Raw genomic sequence first — 21054 nt, 5'->3', positions numbered from 1 at the left:
CTTTTAAGTTCAAGAGTATAGTATTCAAATTAGCTTTTTAATTGAGAGCAGTATTCAAAGGAATTGTGCTGAGTTCACTCTTTAGTATCTACTCTGGCACACTGCTTCTGAATAAAGTTTTTTAATGGCCATTACTCTTACTAGTAGATGAAAGAGCAGAAATAAAATTTAGAGAGTAGTCAGAGGTCAAAGTGAATACTTTGCTATGGACATTGGAAAATATTGTCGTCTTCAAGTGACTGTGAAACTTGAAGTGTTTGTCATTAGACTTCCAATCTGTTGAATCAAAAAAATAACTGCACGGGAATGTAAAGCTGTGTTGTTATGGCTATGAGTACTTAAAGTAGAAAACAATATTAAGTTCAGCAGGATGACTGTTGTAGATCAAGAACAGATTATCTTTCAACATCACAGCTTCTAATCGTAGTTAAACCCCAACTGGGTGTCTTAACAAAACAAGTCCTGCCAATGGTAGTGAAGTGTTAACAGTAAGGCACATGCTCCCTCTGTTCTGATACTTCTGCCTCTGTGAGTGGTTCAAGCGAGGAGACTCACCGTGTTGGTGGGGTTCAGAACTGAAAATTCTGACACAAAGCTCCATCTATTGCTGCAAGAGCTGGTGAAGGAGACGGAAGCTTCTGTTTTATATCATCTGTATTTTTGTCCAGCAATAGCTTTATTTCAACTTGTAGCTTTCATTTGAAAGTGAAGTTAAAATAGCTCAAGGTGAAAATGTGAAGAATTTTATGCCACTTGCTTGTGACTATGAACTGCTATTAGAGGTGCTACTCTGCTGAAAAGCGCCCATGACGACCTCCTATCCTTCCAGTAGCAGAGTCTCAGTAAAATTGAATCAAATCCAATTCCTTTTTGTGCAGAGTCTTAGGGTGAATTCTTTGTTAGGGTGAATTCTTTGTGTGCTGTACACTTCTTAGGGGGTCTTGTTCTTACAGGGTCCAAGATGTGTAAGCCTGTAGCTTAATACACACCATAGGAAGCTTTGCTTAGGACCATTAAGATTGGCAGGGAAAAGAGGTGCCTTGCTGTTTGTTTAGTTTGAGGTTTTGTTGTTGTGAATACTTCAGGACCTAAAAATATTAAAGGGAAAGTCACAAAGTCAGTGACTAATGCTGCCTGTAGTTCATAAGCATGGATAAATGGCAGCAAATGGAGCTCTGCCTAGAAATAGATGATTAGCCAATTGAGAACCTATGGGATGGGATTAATGGGCAGACCAACATGGGCTATGTTGCTATGGCTAGTCTTATTGGGAAGAAGTAGAAGAGATCTTCAGAAAGTTGGTGGAAGCCTCATGTGTACCACAGACAGTGGATATGTGGTACTTCATCTGCCTGATATTTACTTGGAAGGAGAACACAAAAGGGCACGAGCTTACAAGGGAAGGGTACCATGCTGGATTTGATACTTACAAGGAAATGGTCAGGGATATGAAGGTCAGGGTCAGCCTCATCTTCAGCAACCGTGGGTTGTGATAGGATATAACAAGGCAAGAAGCAGGATCACAACCCTAGACTTCGGAGAGCAGACTTGCTCAGGGATCTACCTGAAGGAATGCCATGGAATACAGTTCTGAAGAGGAGGAGGCTTCAGAAGCTCTGGTTATTGTATTTTTTTTTCCTCCTTCAAGGATCACCTCTTCCAAGCTGAAAAGCAATGTCACCATCTGGAGGAAATCTCCACATGGAGCAAATCAAACAGAGGTGGCAGGAGGCATGTGTGGATGGATATGAAACTTGGATATGAAAAAGAAACACATAAGAAGCAGGAGGGTTGGGTAGTCTGGGAACATTATACGCGTTGTCTGAATATGCAGGAATGAGATTAGGAATGTCAAAGCCTATCTGGAGTCTACTGGAGAGGGAAGCAATAAGTGCTTCCACAAGTACATTAGTAGCAAAAGAAAGACCTGGGAGAATGTGGGCCTAGTGCTTGGTGGGTAGTGGTGCTGATGATAAAGGACATGGAAAAGGCTGAGGTAGTCAATGCCTTTTTTGCCTCAGCCTTTACTGGTAAGACCCAGGCTTCAGGAATAATAAGCTTCTGAGACCTGTGGGAAAGCGTGGAACAAGGAAAACCTCCCCTTAGGGGAGGAGAACCAAGGTAGGAAATATTTAAACAAACTGAATATATAAAAGTCTGTGGGGCCTGATGAGATACAGCCACAGTGCTGAAGGAACCAGGCAGTGTCATTGCAAAGCATTCTTGAAAATCTTTGACAGGCTTTGGTGATAAGGGGAACTTCCTGAAGACTGGAATAAAGCAAATGTCGCTCCCAAGTTCAGGAACAACAAGCAGGAGAATCCAGTGAACTACAGGCTAGTCAGTTTTACCTTGATCCTAGGGAAAATGATGGAACAAATATTCCTGGAAAGCAATTCCAAATTTATGAAGGATAAGAAGGTGATTGGGAGTAGATTTATGGATTTATGGAGTGGAAATGGTGCTTCATCCAACTGGAACCTTCTTTCTACAACAAGTTATCTGGTTTGATGGTTAAGTGGAGAGAATTGCATGTTCTTCAGCTTGTTAAAAGTTTTGCTAATGTGTTTGTCTCCTGTAACATACTCAAAGACAAACTGATATGGTGTAGATTAGATAAATGACTGGTAAATGCAATGGACTGAGACGTGGCTGAACTGCCAGGCATGGGGGTTGTGATCAGTGACAAAGCCCAGCTGGTGCAAGTCCGTAGGGGCAGGCCCCAGGGGTTGACACTGGGGCCAGTACTGTTTAACATCTTCTTAAAGACCTGGAGGATGCAAGAGCGCACCCCTCAGCAAGTTTGGAGATGATACAGAACTAGGAGAATAATGCACCAGGTGGGCTTGCTGCCATTAAAACAGACTGGAGAAACAGACTGACAGGAACTGCGTGAAGTTCAGCAAAGAGGAATGTCAGAGACGAGTCGACAGTACAGGTTGTGTGCTTACTGGCTGGAGAGCAGCTTGGTGGAGAAAGTCAAAGGGTCCTGTAGGATATCAAGCTGAACATAAAGCAGTAATACATCCTTGTGGAAAGAAAGCCAGTGGCATACAGGGTTTCATTAGGAAGGCAGTCATTAGCAGGTCAGTCCTTTATCTTTTCTCAGTTATGGTGAGATGATGTGTGGTCCTGGGCCTCATTCTGGGCTTCCTCGTGTAAGGAAGACATGGATATGGTGTAGTGAGCACAGTGAATGGCCATGCAGGTGATGAAAGGGTTGGAACATTTGTTATACAAGGAGAGAGACTGAGGGTGCTTGGAGAGAAGACTCAGCAGGGACCTTATCAATGTACATAATACCTGATAGAAGGGAAAAAGAAGGTTGAACCAGACTGTGCTTGGTGATGCCTGGCAAATGGCTAAGAGGCAGAGGACATAAATTGAAATATGGGAATGTTTGTTTAAATGAAGGAAACTTTTTTCTGTAAGGGAAATAAAACACTGGAATGAGTTGTCCAGAGAGTTTGTGGAGTTTCAGTACTTGCAGACATTCAAGACCTGACCGGGCAAGGTTGTGAACAATATGTTCTAGCTCGCCCTGCTCTAAGCCTTTGGCTCTTACTTGTGGATCATCTGCACACTCATCAGAGTTGTGCTGACAAGTCTTGGGCCATACCGTTTCTGAATTCCGTAGATGAAGTGTGCTGTTTTGTGAAGGTAAGAAATCCCTGGAAGAAACCCAATTAGACATCTAGCTCATTTGCCAACTGCAGGTTGAAACGTTCTCATTCAGATTCTCAATTAGTAACAATTGGTAGATTGTGAAACTTCAGTTGAATGCAAAGTAAAACTGCTATGAGTGGAGCTGCAGTTTAAAGGGACCGATACTTGTAGGGATGGTCTAAGTCTTGCTGCCTTTAAAAAAAAATTAAAAATTATTTATAGAATCATAGAACAGCCCAGGTTGGAAGTGTTCTCAAAACATTATCAGGCCCAATCTCTCGTGGGAAAAAGGAGCTTACACGTCCAATTACATCTTGAAAACCTCCAGATTCTACCACATCACTGGTGAGGTTGTTCCAGTGATTTATTGTTCTCACTGCACCTAGAAAAGCACTTTGGGTTTCTTAATGTGTTCAAACATCACTGTAAGGCAGTCAACTGTAGTTAGCTAGTACTGCTTCCTTCCTGTTCAGAACTTCAGAACATTCGTCTGAATGATGAACTAGTCTTGTTTCTGTAAAAGACACTTTTTTGACACTTTTTGAGTGCAAGCTGGATGTTACTAAAATGAATGTCCACTTTTTAGTTTGGAAGTAATACTAAACTTGCATTAGGTGTATGTATTGAATGAAATAATTTGGTGTTTCTGAGAGATTTATATACTGAAACTGGAGGAGTCATTTCTACGTGATACATTCCTTTTGTGTATTTATCAGGTTTTTTTAGATGATTGCTGCTTGTGATTGTAACTAAATGAAACTGTTATGAACCATATGCTTGGGAAGCAGAGCCGTTTGCTGTGATAGCTTTGGAAGAAGGCTGAGGCAGAAAATGCTGGTATAATTCTGTGCAAGCAATCTATTCCCGGTGCTTGGGGAAACCTGTAGCAGGGCAAGCTTGGTTTGGATTTGGCCTCACGTTTAGCTTCTCTTGTGTGTATGCCATGCAAGACTGACCTGCAAATGTTATCCACCAGTTACCAAAAGGTTTATTCAACAGTGCAGAATCTATGGCCTTCCTTGTTTTATACTTAACTGCATACAGGTGTGCCACTGAACACATTGGAGCTCTCAGAGAAAAGTGTCCAGTCCCTCATTTCTCTCTGCAAGTTTCTGTTATCATTCCCTTAATGTATTTCAAAAATGTAAATGCAGTTAGACTAAAACAGTTATCTTTGGCAATATGGATAGAATGTGTTTGGTAGGCAGTAGCTTGGAGAGAGGTAAATGAGATGGGGGGAAAAAATGCTAAAAGGAAGAAAGAGGGAGATGGGGCAAAAAAACCTGAAAAGGGATTGAAGCAGGAACAAGATGTAGGAAGAATTTATTTAGATTTCAAAATACAACTTGAACAAGTTTCAATGTTCTGTGTAATAAAATAGCGTCACGTCAAATCTCAGTTTAATTAAAGCTCATTTTAGATGATCCTTTCTGGATTTCTGGATTTCCTCAGAGTTATGAATATTTAACTTTTTTATTTGAAATAAGAGTTTTTGAATTTCTAATACTGGATGAGGAACTTCCTAGGGAATCCACTGTTCAAGAGCAGTGAATGGTAGGAAAGTCTCAGTTGCACGCTGGCAGCTGTCTTGATACACAAGTGCTTGCTGGTGGTTGAATTGTACTCACCAGCAAATACCTGTAAGCCTCCTGCATAATAGGATCAGAGATCATCAGGCCCAGCTGCCTGACCAACAGGCATGGGGCACCAGCCACCTCGCTAGAAAGCCTGTTCCAGCGTTTGCCTACACTCACGGTACAGAACTTCTTCCTAATGCCCGGTCTGAACCTGTTCTGGCGCAGATTTGTGCCGTTCCCTCCTGTCCTGACATCAGTGTCCAGGGAGCAGAGACCAGCACCTGCCTCTGCGCTTCCCCTCCTCAGGGAGCTGCAGAGAGCCATGAGGTCGCCTCTTGGCCTCCTTTTCTCTAGGCTGGACAGCCCAAGTGTCCTCAGCCTCCCCTCACAAGACCTCTGCCAGCCCTTTTACTAGCTTTGTTGCCCTCCTCTGGATGCATTCCAAGACATTAACATCCTTTTCACATTGTGGAGCCCCCAAATGTATACAGTGTTAAAGGTGAGACTGTACAAACACTAAATGTAGTGGGAGCATCACCTCTTCAGACACTGTCTGGCAATGCTGTGTTTAACACACCCCAAAATGCAGTTTGCCCTCTTGTCTGCCAGGGCACTCTGCTGGCTCACGCTGAGCCTGCTGTCACCTGCACCCCTGGATCCCTTTCTGCTGAGCTGCTCTCCAGGTGCTTGTCTCCCAGTTTGTGCCTGGCATTGCTCCGTTGCAGGTGCATTTTCCTTTGTTGAACATCACACTCATGATTGCCCAGTGCTTCAGTGTATCTACATGCCTCTGCAAGTCCTCTTGTCCGTCTGAAGAGTTAACAGCACCTCCCTGTTTAGTACTGTCAGCAGACTCGCTGACAACTCCTTCATCCACATCATTAATAAAAATATTGTGCAGAGCCTGCCCTGGAACTGAGCCGTGGGGAACATTGCTAGTGACTGCCAGACAGATGTTGCCCCATCCACTACGACCCACTGAGCTTTGCTGATCAGCCAGTTCATCACCCAGCATAATGTGAACCTGTTCATCTCACAGTAGAGCAATCTGTCCAGAAGGATACTATCAAAAGCCTTACTAAAAAGTGCGTTAATAGGTTAGAAGTTGTAGAAAAGAAGACGTGACATTCTGAGTTAAATGTTACTTTGTAAAATTCTCATGTTGATTCAGCCTGTAGTAGATCACTGTTTTGTAGTGATAAGAGACTTACAAACCTTAAACACAATTCCTTCATAACTGCACACGAATTGTGAGAAGAAATACTGCATTCACCTTCACTTACTCGAAATAAAATGAAAAATGTGTCTGAATTTAATAATGTACACCTTCTTTTGCTGAAAAGGTCTCACAAACGGCATAATGGTTTCTACCAAATCTGATCCATTGTTGATCTATCAGGAGTAAAAACTAGCTGTAATTTAAGTCTTTGTGACACCAAACTTACTTCAGTCACTGCTTTAACTCTTGGCTTCTGAAACTGCACAGCAAATCTTTTACCCTACTTTTAGCTAAGAAGTTAAGGATTTCAAGATAAGAGGGTGATGTTTTTGTATAACAATTTCCAAGTTGGCCATTTTACCCTTAAGTTATTAACTTTAGAGTGAAATAGCATGGAAATAATAAGTATCCTGTGTGGAGCTGTAATTTGGACTCAGTGATCCTTGTCCTTGATCCTCAGATCCCTTCCAACTTGGGGTATTTTATGATAGTTATTTGATGTAAAGGGAAACTAAACATTTATTTCTAGCAAAAAATGCAGATGCATGTGAATGCTCACGCAGCATAATGTCCAGTAAAACAGAAATTCCTTCTGTTGTTGATTAAGTTTATGTTGTGATTACATACTCTACTCAGTGACTGATTTTTAAATACCACATGGCATACTGGAGTATGGGATGATGCATCTATAAAATGAAAAAGGAAAGCATGCTTTTAAGTGCTTTTAGAAACAATACTGCTGTCAACGTTCACAATAAAATACAGCAACTGATCTAATTTGCTGTGTTGCTAATACATGCTCTTGAAATTAAACTTACATGAAGTGAATAGAATACTCATGAAGTGGATGTACGACCCAAACTAATGATTTTGTCAGAGTTTAATTTTTTTTTTAACCTTTATGCTTATAATGATAAATTATTCTATTTTTTTTCCACAAATTGATGTCTCTTCTGTGTATGCCTGCACAATCTGGTTATTGTCATAGCTGAATAAATCTTTTTGGGAAGTAAAAATGCTACGGCTCATTCTTTGTGTGCTGTAGCTTTTTGTGTTGATGTTTAGCTAAAGGGAGAGTTGACAATGAAAATCAACATTAGTAGAGAAAAATAGTAGAGTCCTCTTTTGTATCCTTTGAATTGACTTGTATCATAGTCCTTCCACACCCAACCTCTGTCATGTATCAACCAGAACACTTACTGTAAGGTAAGAGTTGGTGTCGTCACTCCCCTCCACCTAACGCTCCCACTAGGTTTTTTTTCTGGTCAGAATTCCTTTATATGTGGATAGGACATCATGAAAGCACCTTCTACTGCAAGCCTCTTGCTACTGTAGGTTGGTGGCAGCACGAGGTTTTCTTTTTTTTTTTTTTTTAATAGGTTTGACTGTAGTCAACCCTTACAATATAGCCAAAATACTGAATTTCACTGGAGAGCATTGCTTTTGCACCAGCTTTGTAATCCAAATGCCTGAAGACAAACTGCGCACTTCAGCTGTTAACTTTTCTATTACTGTTTCAAAATTTGGCTTATTTTGTGTTTCTGTTTGTGTTACCAACTGATTCTCATTATCTTTGTAGCAAAATCAGGGCTCCTAATATGTTGTGTGGATGTCCTTCGATATTTTCTCCAGAGATCAGCAGTTTGGTGATTTCCCACTTGGCTTGTGCAATACAGTCTGGATAATGAGCGGTTCCAGTGGGAAACATGGCTTTTTCAGGATTTAAAGCATTTGGATACGTTTATTCTGGAAACCTTTTGTAAAAGTAAATGGCTATTTTAATACATTTGTCACATTTAGAGGCCTTGACGTTCTATCTGATTAGGGATTAATTGGTTTTATTCTGAGTTACTGTCTCATTATGGCCTTGCTGCAGGAAGATAATGTAACTTTCTGTGTATGAAAGAAGTTTCAACTCCTATAGCAAGTTTTCTTCAGATCATACAAGAAAGTACAAAAGTATGATTAGGTTTCCTATTATCCTCCTTTGTTCATGGATCCTCTTACCTGTGTTTTGTTTTTTTGTTTGTTTGTTTGTTTTTTCCCATTAGATCCTGGATATGAGCAATTTAAGATAGCAGAGAAATCCCATGGTAACTGGATCAAACTGTACTTAGAGGGGAATAATTCAGAAATACTCATGAATCTTGGCAAAAAGGTCCTGAAGCAATATTTGGAGGCTCTGAAGACTTTGAGTTCTTCACTAAGCAAACAAGTGGCACAATATGACATGTATTCGATGATGGTGGGGACTGTTATCATTATGGAGGTATGAAAATACATCTTTCTGGGAAAGAAGCTAAGTGCAAGACATGAAGGTTCCTATTTTTTGACTACTTAGTGTATATTCTTCAGAATTAACTCTTCTAGGGTTTACTGATTGTATTTGAAGGATGAGCATAATATTATTTTTAAAGAATAACTTAGCGTTTAAAATTATTCAAGAGAGCTTTTGATATAAGGTGGTTATGTATTGGTGTAAATAGGTGTAGTAAATATGTAGATGTGCTACAACTTACATTACTCCCATATCAGTTAGCCTTCTATTCTTTAAGGAGATTTCCTGCATTAAAACAAAAAACATCTGCAAGTAAATTCCTATTTTTTCCTCTTTATCTAACAACAATTACAGCTATTGAGAACAAGCGAGACCCTGTGTGGCTGTTTGTTTTTTTTTTTTTTTTTTTTAACCATTCCAAGAATTACTCTTTTTACTGACAGGCCTAGAGCCCCAAAATAGGTACTTGCTGAAAGGTGCTGGGTCACCATTCCATATCACACTACGGAATAAAGATAAGATATCCCACGTCTGGAATTTTAAGAGGTTATTTGCAATTGATATTTTGGGGAAATCTCAAGTGTTGGAAATCTCAAATACCGCAGTGTAATGCTTTGGGAAGAATGCTGAGGGGATACCATGCCTGCATACTGAACTTTATGTACAGAAACTTGCACCTACCTTTCAGATAACATCACTGTCAACTTTTGTGAGAAAAAGCATTGTTCCCTAGGATGGAAATACCCACTACCGTCTTGATTTAGTCCTAGCCTGTGAGCAGTGCTGTAAGCTGCAAGGCTATACAATAGCTGCACCTGCGGTTCTGTTCAGTGCCTGGAATGGTCAGTAGATGAGCAGCTGTTTTGAGTTTCCTCAGTCCTTGTGGGCTGCATGCAAGGCCTCATCATCTACGCCTTGTTCTCTGTGTACAGAACACATTGGAAATGGCTTTCTGATGGACTGCTTGGTGTGCTTTATCATTCTGCTGACCACTTCTCAGGAGTCAGTTCCTCAGTCCCTGTAGGAGACGAGATGGTAGGTTCTGTTACCAGCCTACAGATAGCAAATCTGGAGATGGACAGTGCCCGCGATGAAACTGAAGTGCTTATAGTCCTTTCTTGTTCCTTTGTTTTGGGAACCTAAGGATTCAAACTCCTGACAGTTTGTACCTGAAGCACTGGAATTCTGTTTTTTTCTGGAATGCCGTTGTTGGTATTTACTTTTTCAACAAAACAGATCTCAGGTATTTTAGTCAATGGGCCTTTATCAACAGAAACGTGCAGCTACTAATTAGCTTTGAAAGTGTGGTTAACAAGAGCTTGCACAGTGTCACTAGAAGACTGTACAAAACATCTGGATTTATTTTTTTTCCCAGTGCAACACTCAAGAAACTGCCGTGCTTTCTAAAATTGTTTAGTTTTATATGTATTTTCCACCCTCAACCATAGAAATAAAGGCAGGGAATCTCACAGGTGACTACAAGCTACATGATTCTATAAATGCTATTCATCTTGTGAGGAGAATACCTCTGGAACATGAACTAATAACTGTATTTTCTCGGAGAATTAAATTTAGATTTATAGGTAACTACAATTTGAGCATTTTAGTATTTTAAGTGCTTTGTTCTAAGTCCTGTGTTAAAAAGCAAAAAATGAGCCAGTATGGTAGTGTGAAACCTCGTGCTTTCATAACTGAGTGAATTGTGAAAAGTATAATATGAATAACAATGGACTACTGCAATGCATTGCAATTAGTTTGATGTATTTTACTATATCTTGCTGTATGGATGGGTAAGTTTTAGGTAGAGGTCTTCACAAGTGAAAGATTATAGGTTGGCAGTGCTCGGATATAACTCCTTTTTTAAAATTTGTTTTAATCATGCCCTACAACAAGCATACTGAGCTCTCTTTAGCCCATCTGTGTCCCTTGCAAAATGTCTTAGTGTGTGGCTGAATTTTTCTTTATTTGTTCATGGGTAGCAGAAATTACTCAAATTAACTCCACTGCTACAGTTGCCTGAGAGGAAATCTGACATTCTGCTTCGTCTGTGTGCGGGTTATAGCAAAGCAGAAGTGAAGCTGGTAAATCGAATTAAGACAAGGAGAGGGACAAAACTAAATACCAGAATTCATAAGCTTGAAAAACAGCATACACTTATGTGATAGCATGAGAACTTTCCCTGGCCTGGGAAGCTATTTAACTCAGCAAGAAATCTATAACTTGTGAGATAAATGGCCTTTGGTAGAGCATGCAGTTAACTTTTTATTTACGAGTTATAAATGAGTCGAATTTGTTTGCTTAGGAGCTATTTCAGTATTGAGAGTTAAAACACTTAATTTTGTAGAGAGTTAAAACTCTTACAGTGAATGAAGATCATGCAGATGGTCAGTTACAGCAAGTCAGGAGGCGTATGGTAATATATTAAACCCCGATGAATCATGCGTCCAAGCCCTGAAATCAATAAATGAAAACACAATCTTTTTTTCTCCTCTTTATATGGTGATAACTTACGCAAGTCAAACCATCCAGTGTATTGTTTCACAGTGTTTTTTAGATCAAGTGATCATACTAGATCATACCAGAGTGACATGGATGACACCAGTATGATTTTTGTGTGAATTCTCACTGCATGCTTTGGCTAATCCTGATTCTTTAAGTGTTAATTCTCTGTTTTATTTTTTTCCCTAGGTTCTGCTGCTGCTTTTGCTCAGTGTTCCAAAAGCTCTGAGCAGCCGGGCAGAATTCGAAGTGCCGCTCTCCCCTTCGCTCTTCTCTCTGCTCTTTTACTTGATGTGTCTGGTGCTGTGTGCGGTTCACGTCATTGTATGCACATCAGCAGAAAGTTTATGCTATTTCTGCAGTATGTCCTGGTTAACAGCACTTGGAGTGATGATGCTGATTTCTGCACTCATGTGTGGTATTTTATCTGCCATTGGAAAGATCCTTGAGAATTCCAGACTTCCAGTGAAGGTGAGACTGTGCATTTAATTATGGTTCAAAATGTTTTGCTCTTCATGGCATACTTTGTAATAAAGTTTTGTAAAGGTTTTGTGTGTGTGCTTAAAGGAACTGTAATTTGTAATGTAATTAGTATAATTTAAAATTAGTGTTGAAATGTGGTATGTTCATTGTGGCATGATAACAGATTCCTGTAAAGAAAATCATAAGAGTGCTTATTTTCAAATTACTTTAAGAAATGTTCTAATTAGTGTACATTATTTTACAGTTGAATTTGAGGTTAGAAACAGTTCTGTGTACTAATTTTATGCTGTTACACAGTGATGTTTCACAGCTGCAATTAATGCAAGATGTATGATATTTTGCAGTAACACTTTTTCAAGCTAAAAAGCAGACTTTTTGACTTGCAGAACTGTGTAATAACAGCTCTGCTCAATGGAATTGAGAAAAGTCACTACTGAGCAGAGGTTAACATTGCAGTCAGTGGAACTATACGCTGGAATTCCTGAGCTTAACTATATATTTAAATTGTTTTGAGTAAGGCTGCTAATGTTTATTATTAAAGCTATACCAGTTATACTTTATCATTTTGTTTCTGTAATTTCTGAATTTGTGTCATTCCTTCTTGGAAATACTGTTTTTCTGAGAGAAGCCTTGGACTAAAAGTAATGCCATTTTCTCCCGAAGGCAGCTCACCTCCATTTCAGTTTTCTTTGGTGCAATTCATTCTAGTGTATTAAAAGTGATTGAAAAAGGAGTTTGAATAGATCGTGTTGTTTCATGCTTATGTTTATTGGTAACATAAGATTTATGTGTGTATGTTGATCATTTAGGCTAAAGCAGTGTAAAAAGTCAGCTACCACTTCTGCTTAATGATATCAGGGAAAGAAGTTTCATCTCAAGCATAACTGCTAGCAGAACAGTCTTTCTAAGTGTAGATCACAGTTTGCTTTTGGTACTGAAAATTTTGTGTCAAACTAGGTTTAATGTTTTGTTACAAAACCTAGTGATGCTATTGTGGATTATTTTTAAGGGCAAATGAAAGAAGAAAGAAAAATTAATCAATGTGAATGGGCAAATCTGCCGAATAAGACATGTAGTTTTACAGTTTAACACTGTTAGTACTTAGGGATGCATTGGTGTTTAAATGGACTCAGTTCACTTCAGCCTTTTCTGAGTTGTACTACTTAGAGCCTTTATTTATTTAAGCATAAATGAGGTAGAAATTCTTATTTGTAGAATGTAAAAGAATATGGCCTTGAAATCATAATTAATGATGCAGTGTATTGCGTAGAATCTTAAGATTTACTTCTATGCAGTAGTAAACAAAGGAAAATAGTAAGAATTACATATATATTTAAAATACTTTATAGCAAATAAAAAGTAAATAAAAATATTAAAAAAAGGAAAAAAATAGTAAACAAAACCAAGTAACCATGGGAAACAAGCACATTTTTCATCTTAATATTTTTTTCCGATTTTAACAACAGTAAGTGATGATGCTCTAGACCTACATATAATTTACAGACAATTCTACTTCAATTGGGTTGAGAACGATGACAGTGGATTTTAGCTTTGTCCTCTACAATGATAGTCTCAGAGCAACTCAGTGTGTTTTTGACCTGAAATCTTCCTTACATGCCAAGAGATGAGTTAATCCTTTGTGACACCCACCACTGTAGGAGTAATGGGCATTAATGGGCACTTATCTTTAGTCTCATTAAAGATAAAAGACTAGCCTTCAAACATAAGTACTGCACTTCTGACTATTACACCTATCCATGAGGTCAGTTGACAAAATGAGTAGATACTTTTCTTGCATGTCTAGGATCAGAGCTTGAAGCCTCTATAGAATAGGGGTTGATGCAAAGCATCACGTTCCTTACTTTAAAGTGTTAAGCTACATGGAGGCTTGCTCTCTGCCTGTGCCTTTAGCGCAGATGCCTGGAGACCTTCTGTCTTCTCATTTTTGTGCATGTTCCTTCCTTCATACTCAGTGTACCCTTCCTTCATACTCAACGTACAGCGTGTGGGCTGGAAGTACCGTGCAAAGTTGTTATAAACCAGCCTCTGCTTAAGATGTGTTTCAAAGTTTTTGTTCAGTATTTCCTCAGGGAAAGCCTTTTAACTCTTTAATAGGGCAGCTCCTTTTCATTTGTCATTCCTTCATTTTGGTTCATTTTTTATTTTTTATTTTTTAAATTTTTAAAATTGATTAATTAATTAATTTATGTTTTTGCTTTGAGATGAGGCTGAACTCAAGAACTCAAGGGCTGTTAGCCCTGTATTGTTTGTCTGTATTTCTGATGATTCCTTTCTGAGTGTTCTGCCTTTAGGCAGTTTGATCTGGTCTCCCCTGTGTTGTTTTTTTTTTTTTTTTTCTTTCCCCAGTGATTTACTCATTATTCTTCATATGGGATGACGTTTTATGTGGTTGGGTTTGAATTGTGTTTTGTCTTGTGATAGGCAAAGGCTTGTATTTTCTTGGGGAGTTTTGTTTTTCTGATCACTGATTGTCTATCAGCCAACCATTCCAAATGTGTACTTGGAAGTTGACAGATAGCGGCCATTGCTAACTGCTTGCTGAAGAAGGCAGTGTCCTGGCTGGGTGTTTTGTATTTCTGTTACATTTCCCACTCCTGCTTTTTCTCTTTTGGGGAACCGTCTGGTTTCTCTCTGAGTAGAGCACCTCATTGAAAAAAAAAGCACCCATGAACTGCAGACTCAACACCAGAGAGAGCCCTCCAGCTTCATGCATCCAAATTCTGGTGCCCGAACTAGCAACACACTGAGCTTATCAAAGAAAGAGTGTGTGAACATAGTGCAAATCTTTCACCTCTGTTGGCCTTTTGGTATCTGCTCTTGCCCAGGAAGCTGCAGCGAGCTCATTGAGTCCTCCTTTGAGTGGGCTTTGGCCCAGATTTTTGGGGGCTTCCCAGGTTGTGGTTGTGCTTCAGTAAATCTGGATCAAAGGTTAGAGCTTCAGTCTTTTTTCCTCCCCCAACATTAATTTTTTCTCTGAGTGCTAAGTTTAGAACAGGCTGTTACCATGTATTGTTTTACAGGTATGGGGTCTGCCTTTTTAGTTTGGCCTGAGTCTAGGGGTTTCATTCCCACCTGTTCTTGTCACTTTTACATCCTTGCATGCATCCTTGGTGAGAGGCAGCTGCTGGTGTGAACAACTTCCTGCAGGTGGCTTATGTATTGCTAATACAGCTACTCTAACAGTGATCACAGCAGCAATTGCAAAATGTCTCCTAGTGTTCAAAACTTCGAGTTGGGCGAAATGGCTTTCCTTATGATATGAATTAATTGCTGCCTCCCTGATGGATGCAGATAATTCCATCAAGGAAGACATTAAAAGAAGCACACACATAATCTATGCTGTTCCACTTTTAGATTCAATCATTGTGAGGAACTTCCGTAACCATAAACTGTTGGCCATTTCTGATGATTCCACCTAGTCAGCTATGCCTAGGAAATGCAGCCAAGAGTATATGTGAGAAGTGTTTATCTATCTATTCTATTTCATTTTTTTTTTCCTTTCCTGCCCCTGCTTTTTCTGCACATTTGCCTTTGAGAACAAATTGAGCAAAAATAGACTGTTTAGAAATGACATCCTGTATAGGATTAGAGGGGATGGCATCAGGTTGTGCCAGGGGAGGTTCAGGGTGAGAATGAGGAGACATTTCTTCTCAGAAAGAGCAGTCAGGCACTGGGACGGGTTGTCCAGGGAGATGGTGGAGTCACCGTCCCTGGGGGTGTTCAAGGAAAGGTTGGACGTGGTGTTTAGGGACATGGTTTAGTGGGTGACGTTGGTGGTAGGGGATGGTTGGGCCATCTTGGAGGTCCTTTCCAACCATAATGATTCTATGATCATACCCAGTTTTGTATCTTTGTCTACAGCACCCCACGTTCTGCTTATAAGAGGCCACAGCAGTTAGAGCATTCTCCCCACTTGATGTAGCACTATAAACCCAGTTCCCCGTTGCTTGAAGAAAGATGTTTCAGCAGCAATGTGTTGGTTTTTCCTCTTTGGTACCAGCTATTGAGACCCATCTGGAATGTAAGAAATGCGGAAAAAAATCTTTATTTACTCATGCAGTTTTGTGTCACAGGCAGTAACACCTCTGTCATTTTAGGAAAGCGATCAGATAGTGTCTCTTGGACACGACAATGCTTATTTTTATGTCACCTTGGAAAATATCTCCATTTAGCTGTAATGGGACAGTTATCAATTCAAGTGTTTCCTGCTTGAACTGGAAAGAAGGGGGAATGTATGAAATTGGTGCATCATGAATCAGAAATATATTCTGGAGCTTTACCCAGCTGGGAGGTCAGAGCATACCAGCAGATGATCAGATCAGCTGCTTCAAGTTGATAATACATGAACGAGGACGTTTTCAGCAATCCAAAGTCTACCTCACTCGCCACCCCCTCCAAAAGTTGGGGTTGCTACAAGTGAAAAGTACTGGATTCTCGATTCTGGTGCTGTGTCTCTATTCCTGTACTCGAGGCATATTTGAAGATGTGGGAAGCTGGAGTATGTCTTACGAAGCAGACGTGACTTCGTATCCAAACCTGTAGAAATCCATTTTCATCAAACCATCTTCATCCTACTCCATAAATGACTGGATTGGTGGATCCATATCTCATCTTGTAGTCAAATAAGCTTTGCTGTTCCTGTTCAAGTTCCAGAGCAAGCCTGAAATATGTTGCACGTTCAGTTAGTGCCTCCATTCCTGACATGTAAAAGCAGTGACCTGGATTGGATTTACATTTTCACCAGTCTCAGGGCTGTTGCAGAAGGATATTGTGGCTTCTTGCCGGTAGCTGCTTATATGAAGATAGAGCCTGGAAAATGTGAAAGGGAGCAGAGAACAGTTTGGTGTTGCCTGCATTGTGGGTGTGAAAGATTATTTACTGGTAACTGAAGCACAAGCAGTAAAATATGCACACAGTTGTGTCCCCGATTCTATCGATTCTATCCCCTTTTCCAGCAGAACACTTAGACTTCGGGGGAGAAACTGATTGTATATACTCTGTTGATCTTAAAGTGCCTGCTGTTAAAATTAGGAGTGCTATTACACTAAAGTCTGAATCCAAGTGCCCGTGACCTGTGCTTCTCCATAGTCCGCATATGTGCTCCACATCTGAAAGAGCTCTGAAATCCTGCTTTTCTGATGTCAGGAGAAGAATTCTGAATCTTGCCAGTTAAAAAATCTAAAAGCTAAATTCTCTAAGCTTATGCTATATGATAAAATGCAGGTATTTTAAAAGTAATTAAGATAAGCTCTCCTTTTAATGACTTCAGTTTTTTTTTTCTTTAAATTGTTTCCGTTCACATCTAAAGATTTCTTTCAAGTGCTTCTCATTTGTAATGCCTTTTTTTTTTTTTTTTTCCTACTGTGACTGTATATAGAAGCTGATTACCAAGTTCGTGAATTTTCTGAAGACCAGTGCAGGCAGTGTTAGCATCTGCTTCCTGACTGTTATTTATAGGTTCTGATTACTATGTTTCTAGCAGCACCAGTCCCTTCTTTTAATGGCACTTCAGGTTTTAAATAGTTCTGCAGCCCTTTATGATTTCCAGAAGATATTCAAAAATGTTAACTTCTTGTTCATAGCTTCATTCTAATTGCATGCCAGTTCTTAAGTACAGTATTCACTACTACTACTAGTTGCAGTTTTTTTCCTATTTCTGATAGAAATCAGAATCAGTAGTTTTTTTGATAATAGAATCTGTAAGCTAAATATTTTCAAATGCAGTTTTTGAGAAGCTTCATTGTGCACAATTGTAGTGGTTTTTTTTTTATTATTTAAACAAAAGGCCCCCTTTTTATTTTGAAATACTCTATTCATTTTAAAATATTTTTTCCTCTTTGGTGCAGTATTCCTTACTGACCTGAATGGTAAAAATATTTTATTCAATTGAACCTAAAAATATTTACTTTTTTTGATTTGGTGGGAAGAAATAAAGGTGATTAGACCCAGGTGACTGGGTAGCTCTCGAAAATGATCCCAAACTGCTGTGTAAATGTGCGAGGAGCAAAATTGATTTGTAATATTTTATTGTAAGGAAGTTAGCATTATTGGAAATCAAGATTTGATGTAGGGAGCTTAAGTATCAGAAGTGAACCGAATGAGAAGTATTTAAATTTTAGGTGATAGTTGGGCATGAAAAACAAAATGTTCCACATAAAATCATAGAATCAAAGAATGGTTTGGGTTGGAAAAGACCTGAAAGACCATCTAATTCCAAACTGCCAGCCATTGGAAGGGACACCTCCCACTAGACCAGGTTGATTGTATAATTCCCTAGGCATTAAATATGGATGATTAATTTTTGTGAAAAAGAGCTTCACTTTCAGCTGGACGGAAGGGCCATAACTGGAATTGGACTTGGAAGATAAGGTGCAGGATGTTTTATCTCAAAGTGAAGAAAATGTAATTTTCATGGGCAGGGGTACATAGATTCTATTGTTTGTTTATTCACAACTGTGCAAGCAAGTAAAAGATGTCAGAGATCTGGCAAACAGATCTGTTTCTGTATTATTTAATTACTACTGCTTGTGTACCAAATATTAAAGCTACCCAGGCATGGCAAATTAGAGGTTTAAATTTAAAGTCTGGCATATACAAATCTCATAAATCAAAGATACTGTGCTAAATTTGTGTGTCAAGATAGTTGTGCAAGTCCTACAGGTTTTTTAGTATCTGGAGTGCCTACTGGGTTCTTGAGTACTGGAGGTGCTCAGCAGCTAGGAAGTCAGAGCAGTGGATAGAGTAGGAGCAACAGTTTTGTGCCTATAAAACAGGTCTGAAAACTAAGAACAATCCAAGTAATCTAAGGTCAGGCTGCATAAAAAACTGTGATGATAACATTCCTAATATGACACAGCTCATATGAGGGATTACCAGTAAATTTAGAAAACCTTGATGAAGCTATTTTCAGTATTTCTTAGACCATGAAGGCCCAGGAGATTATAATTTGCTGCATAATTTTTCATCTTGCATAGATTTGCTCGAGTGAATAACTCTGGTCTGAAATGTGGCTTATCAATAAATGCCATTGGACTTAACCCTTTGAAGTGAACGGAGGAGTAAATTTTGTTATCTTCACCGGAATTGTTAGTCAGACAAGCAGGCATGAAATATGAACTTCTAACATGGGGATATTTCACACTAATGCCACCATTTTTATGAGGTTGTTGCATGTTCCCCATTGATAATCATTTTTTCAGTTAATGAACCTACTGTTCAGCCCAATGAACTTATTTTCCTGTCAGTGCTGACAACCAACTGATACAAGAGAGCAATCCTTATGTAGATTTTATGTCTCATAAAGGAGACGAATTGTACTGAAGACATTTGAAGACATACAAGAAATTGTATTGTATTCTCATTTGTTGAGAATCTCACATTCCTTTGTCTCTGCAAGCAGATGATGCTTATGCGCGCTGTCACCATTTAGTGTCAGCCAAAACCTTTAAGGTCAGCGTTGGAGTTTAAGCTTTCCACAGTTCAGTGATGTATTCTTCATGTATTAGTCTTTGTGAATTTCATGGTCTTTAGTCTCTGCACTGACTACAATTCTACCTGGTCTTTTTGTTCCAAAATGTGGTTTATGGTTCGTGATTGGCAAAGCAGAGGACTAAACAAAAAGGAGTAATCTGTAGGGCACCAAAGAAATTTCAAATGTTAATCAATTTAGATTGTGAGCTTGTGCTGTTTTTGAGATAATTACCATTCCTGTGATAAATTTGTAGTGGCTTTTTTTTCTTTATTATAGTGATTGTAGCTTTTTTGCTGTTCGTTTGTTTAGTTTTGTTTCTTAAGTGCAGTGACTTTAGTGTATTTCTTTAACAGCACAATAAATGAAGGTGATATGAATAGGTGATAACTTTAATTATACCTTCTGCATTCAGTCTCATACATCTTATTCAGTCTCAATTCTGCAAAAGTTGTTTTCCTCAAAGCAAAATCACAGTAGTGTTAACAAGCTTCTTGGGTCAGGTGTAGCTATTGTCCTCTCCATGTTGCATGTACTTGAATATTGAACACAAATACATGTGCTGCTGTCAGTCAGTCTTAAGAGTAAGTGAGACTTCGGAATTGCATCTGGATGTTCAGGGTTATCAGTATGTTTATATCCACTTTTTTGTTACCTGCTCCCAGATAAGTGAGTTTCCGTATTCGTCTAATATAAACTATTTAAACAGTTGAGGAAGGTGAGGACTTTCCCAGCTCAGACTTTGAATCTTCCCATGGTTTTCTTCCTACTCACATTTAGTTGGACTTGGAATTTTCTGGCAAATTAAATGTAGACACTCGCAACACAGCGGATTAAATTCAGCAGAGGGAAAGATACACACACAGAGGTCCCTTCAGTCGCTGTCCCTTTGACCTCCCTCTCATGCAGCCGTATAATCTCCAGACCCTCTTGCTCCTGACATGAGGCCCTCGAGCTTTGTGGCTGAAGGCCTTGCTTGCCGTGAGACCTTGCAGTGCCCAGATGTGGGACAGAGAGTGAAGTTGCGCAGAAAGACCGGGAAGAGGGGCTTTGACAAGCGAGGGTAGGCCACAACAGTGAGGTGCAGGGCTGTCAGTTGGATCAGTGTGGTGGATGGCGCCTGCTGGTGTGCGGCTGGCCCCCTTTATCTTTCCTCCTCTCACCTTCCCCATCCTGCCAGCCTGTTCCTCTGCATCCCCTCTCCCCCAGCTCTGTCCCTTCCCTGAAGCGTTCCTTAATAAGTCTGCATAGCTCCACAGACCCCCTCACACCAGTAATACGGATGCTGTCATTTCCCCTTATCTGTTACAAAGTCCAAGCTCATGCTCCTCAGATGTATGCCTGTGGTTTCTTAATGGCCCATCAATTAACGGCTGAGGAGTTTTGGTCCTCTTTACTGTCTCCTTTAGTGCTTACTTATCAGGGGCCTGTCTCTGTGTGTTTATGGCTTTCCCTGTTACTTCCCCTTCCCCATAAGGTGAAAAGCTCCTTGACCTGATAACTTGAATGAACCAGATGGTCCCACCTTCCCCATACCCTTACACTCTCTTTTTAGCCGTGTCATGACGATGGAGCACTTCGAGTAGCTGCTGTGAGCAAGAAATCGAACTAATGGAGGCATCAGACAACAAATTTTGTGGCTTTAGATAGACTCAGTGAAGTAAATAGACACATGTTTAGATAGACACATGTGAAGTAAATAATAGGTGGATAAGATTTATAACGGATTTTATGATGACAGACGCGTTTCAAGCCAAGCAAGGACAAGAGGTACATCAGAATGTCTGCAAGTAACTTCTGTCAATTTGAGTAATGAAGGTTGTCACTGTACCGAGTTAAGGAC

General features: G+C 39.6%; 1 protein-coding gene across 11 annotated transcripts in view; it reads left to right on the top strand.

Moving 5' to 3' along the window:
* Positions 1-21054, top strand: part of PIGG (phosphatidylinositol glycan anchor biosynthesis class G (EMM blood group)) — a 96739-nt gene that overhangs the window by 18453 nt on the left and 57232 nt on the right. For 10 of the 11 annotated variants that reach the window (XM_083817681.1, XM_083817684.1, XM_083817686.1 and 7 more), the window contains exons 7-8: positions 8514-8731; positions 11429-11710. In XM_083817681.1, the coding sequence (XP_083673807.1) occupies positions 8514-8731; positions 11429-11710 (500 nt within the window). Of the gene's footprint in view, positions 1-8513; positions 8732-11428; positions 11711-15604; positions 20862-21054 lie in introns of those variants that run through there. The other variant, XM_083817683.1, reaches the window with a different exon arrangement.

Source organism: Anser anser (genome assembly GCF_964211835.1).
Source record: "Anser anser genome assembly, chromosome: Z".
Classification (NCBI taxonomy): Eukaryota; Metazoa; Chordata; class Aves; order Anseriformes; family Anatidae; genus Anser; species Anser anser.
This window is presented reverse-complemented; position numbering and strand designations above follow the sequence as displayed.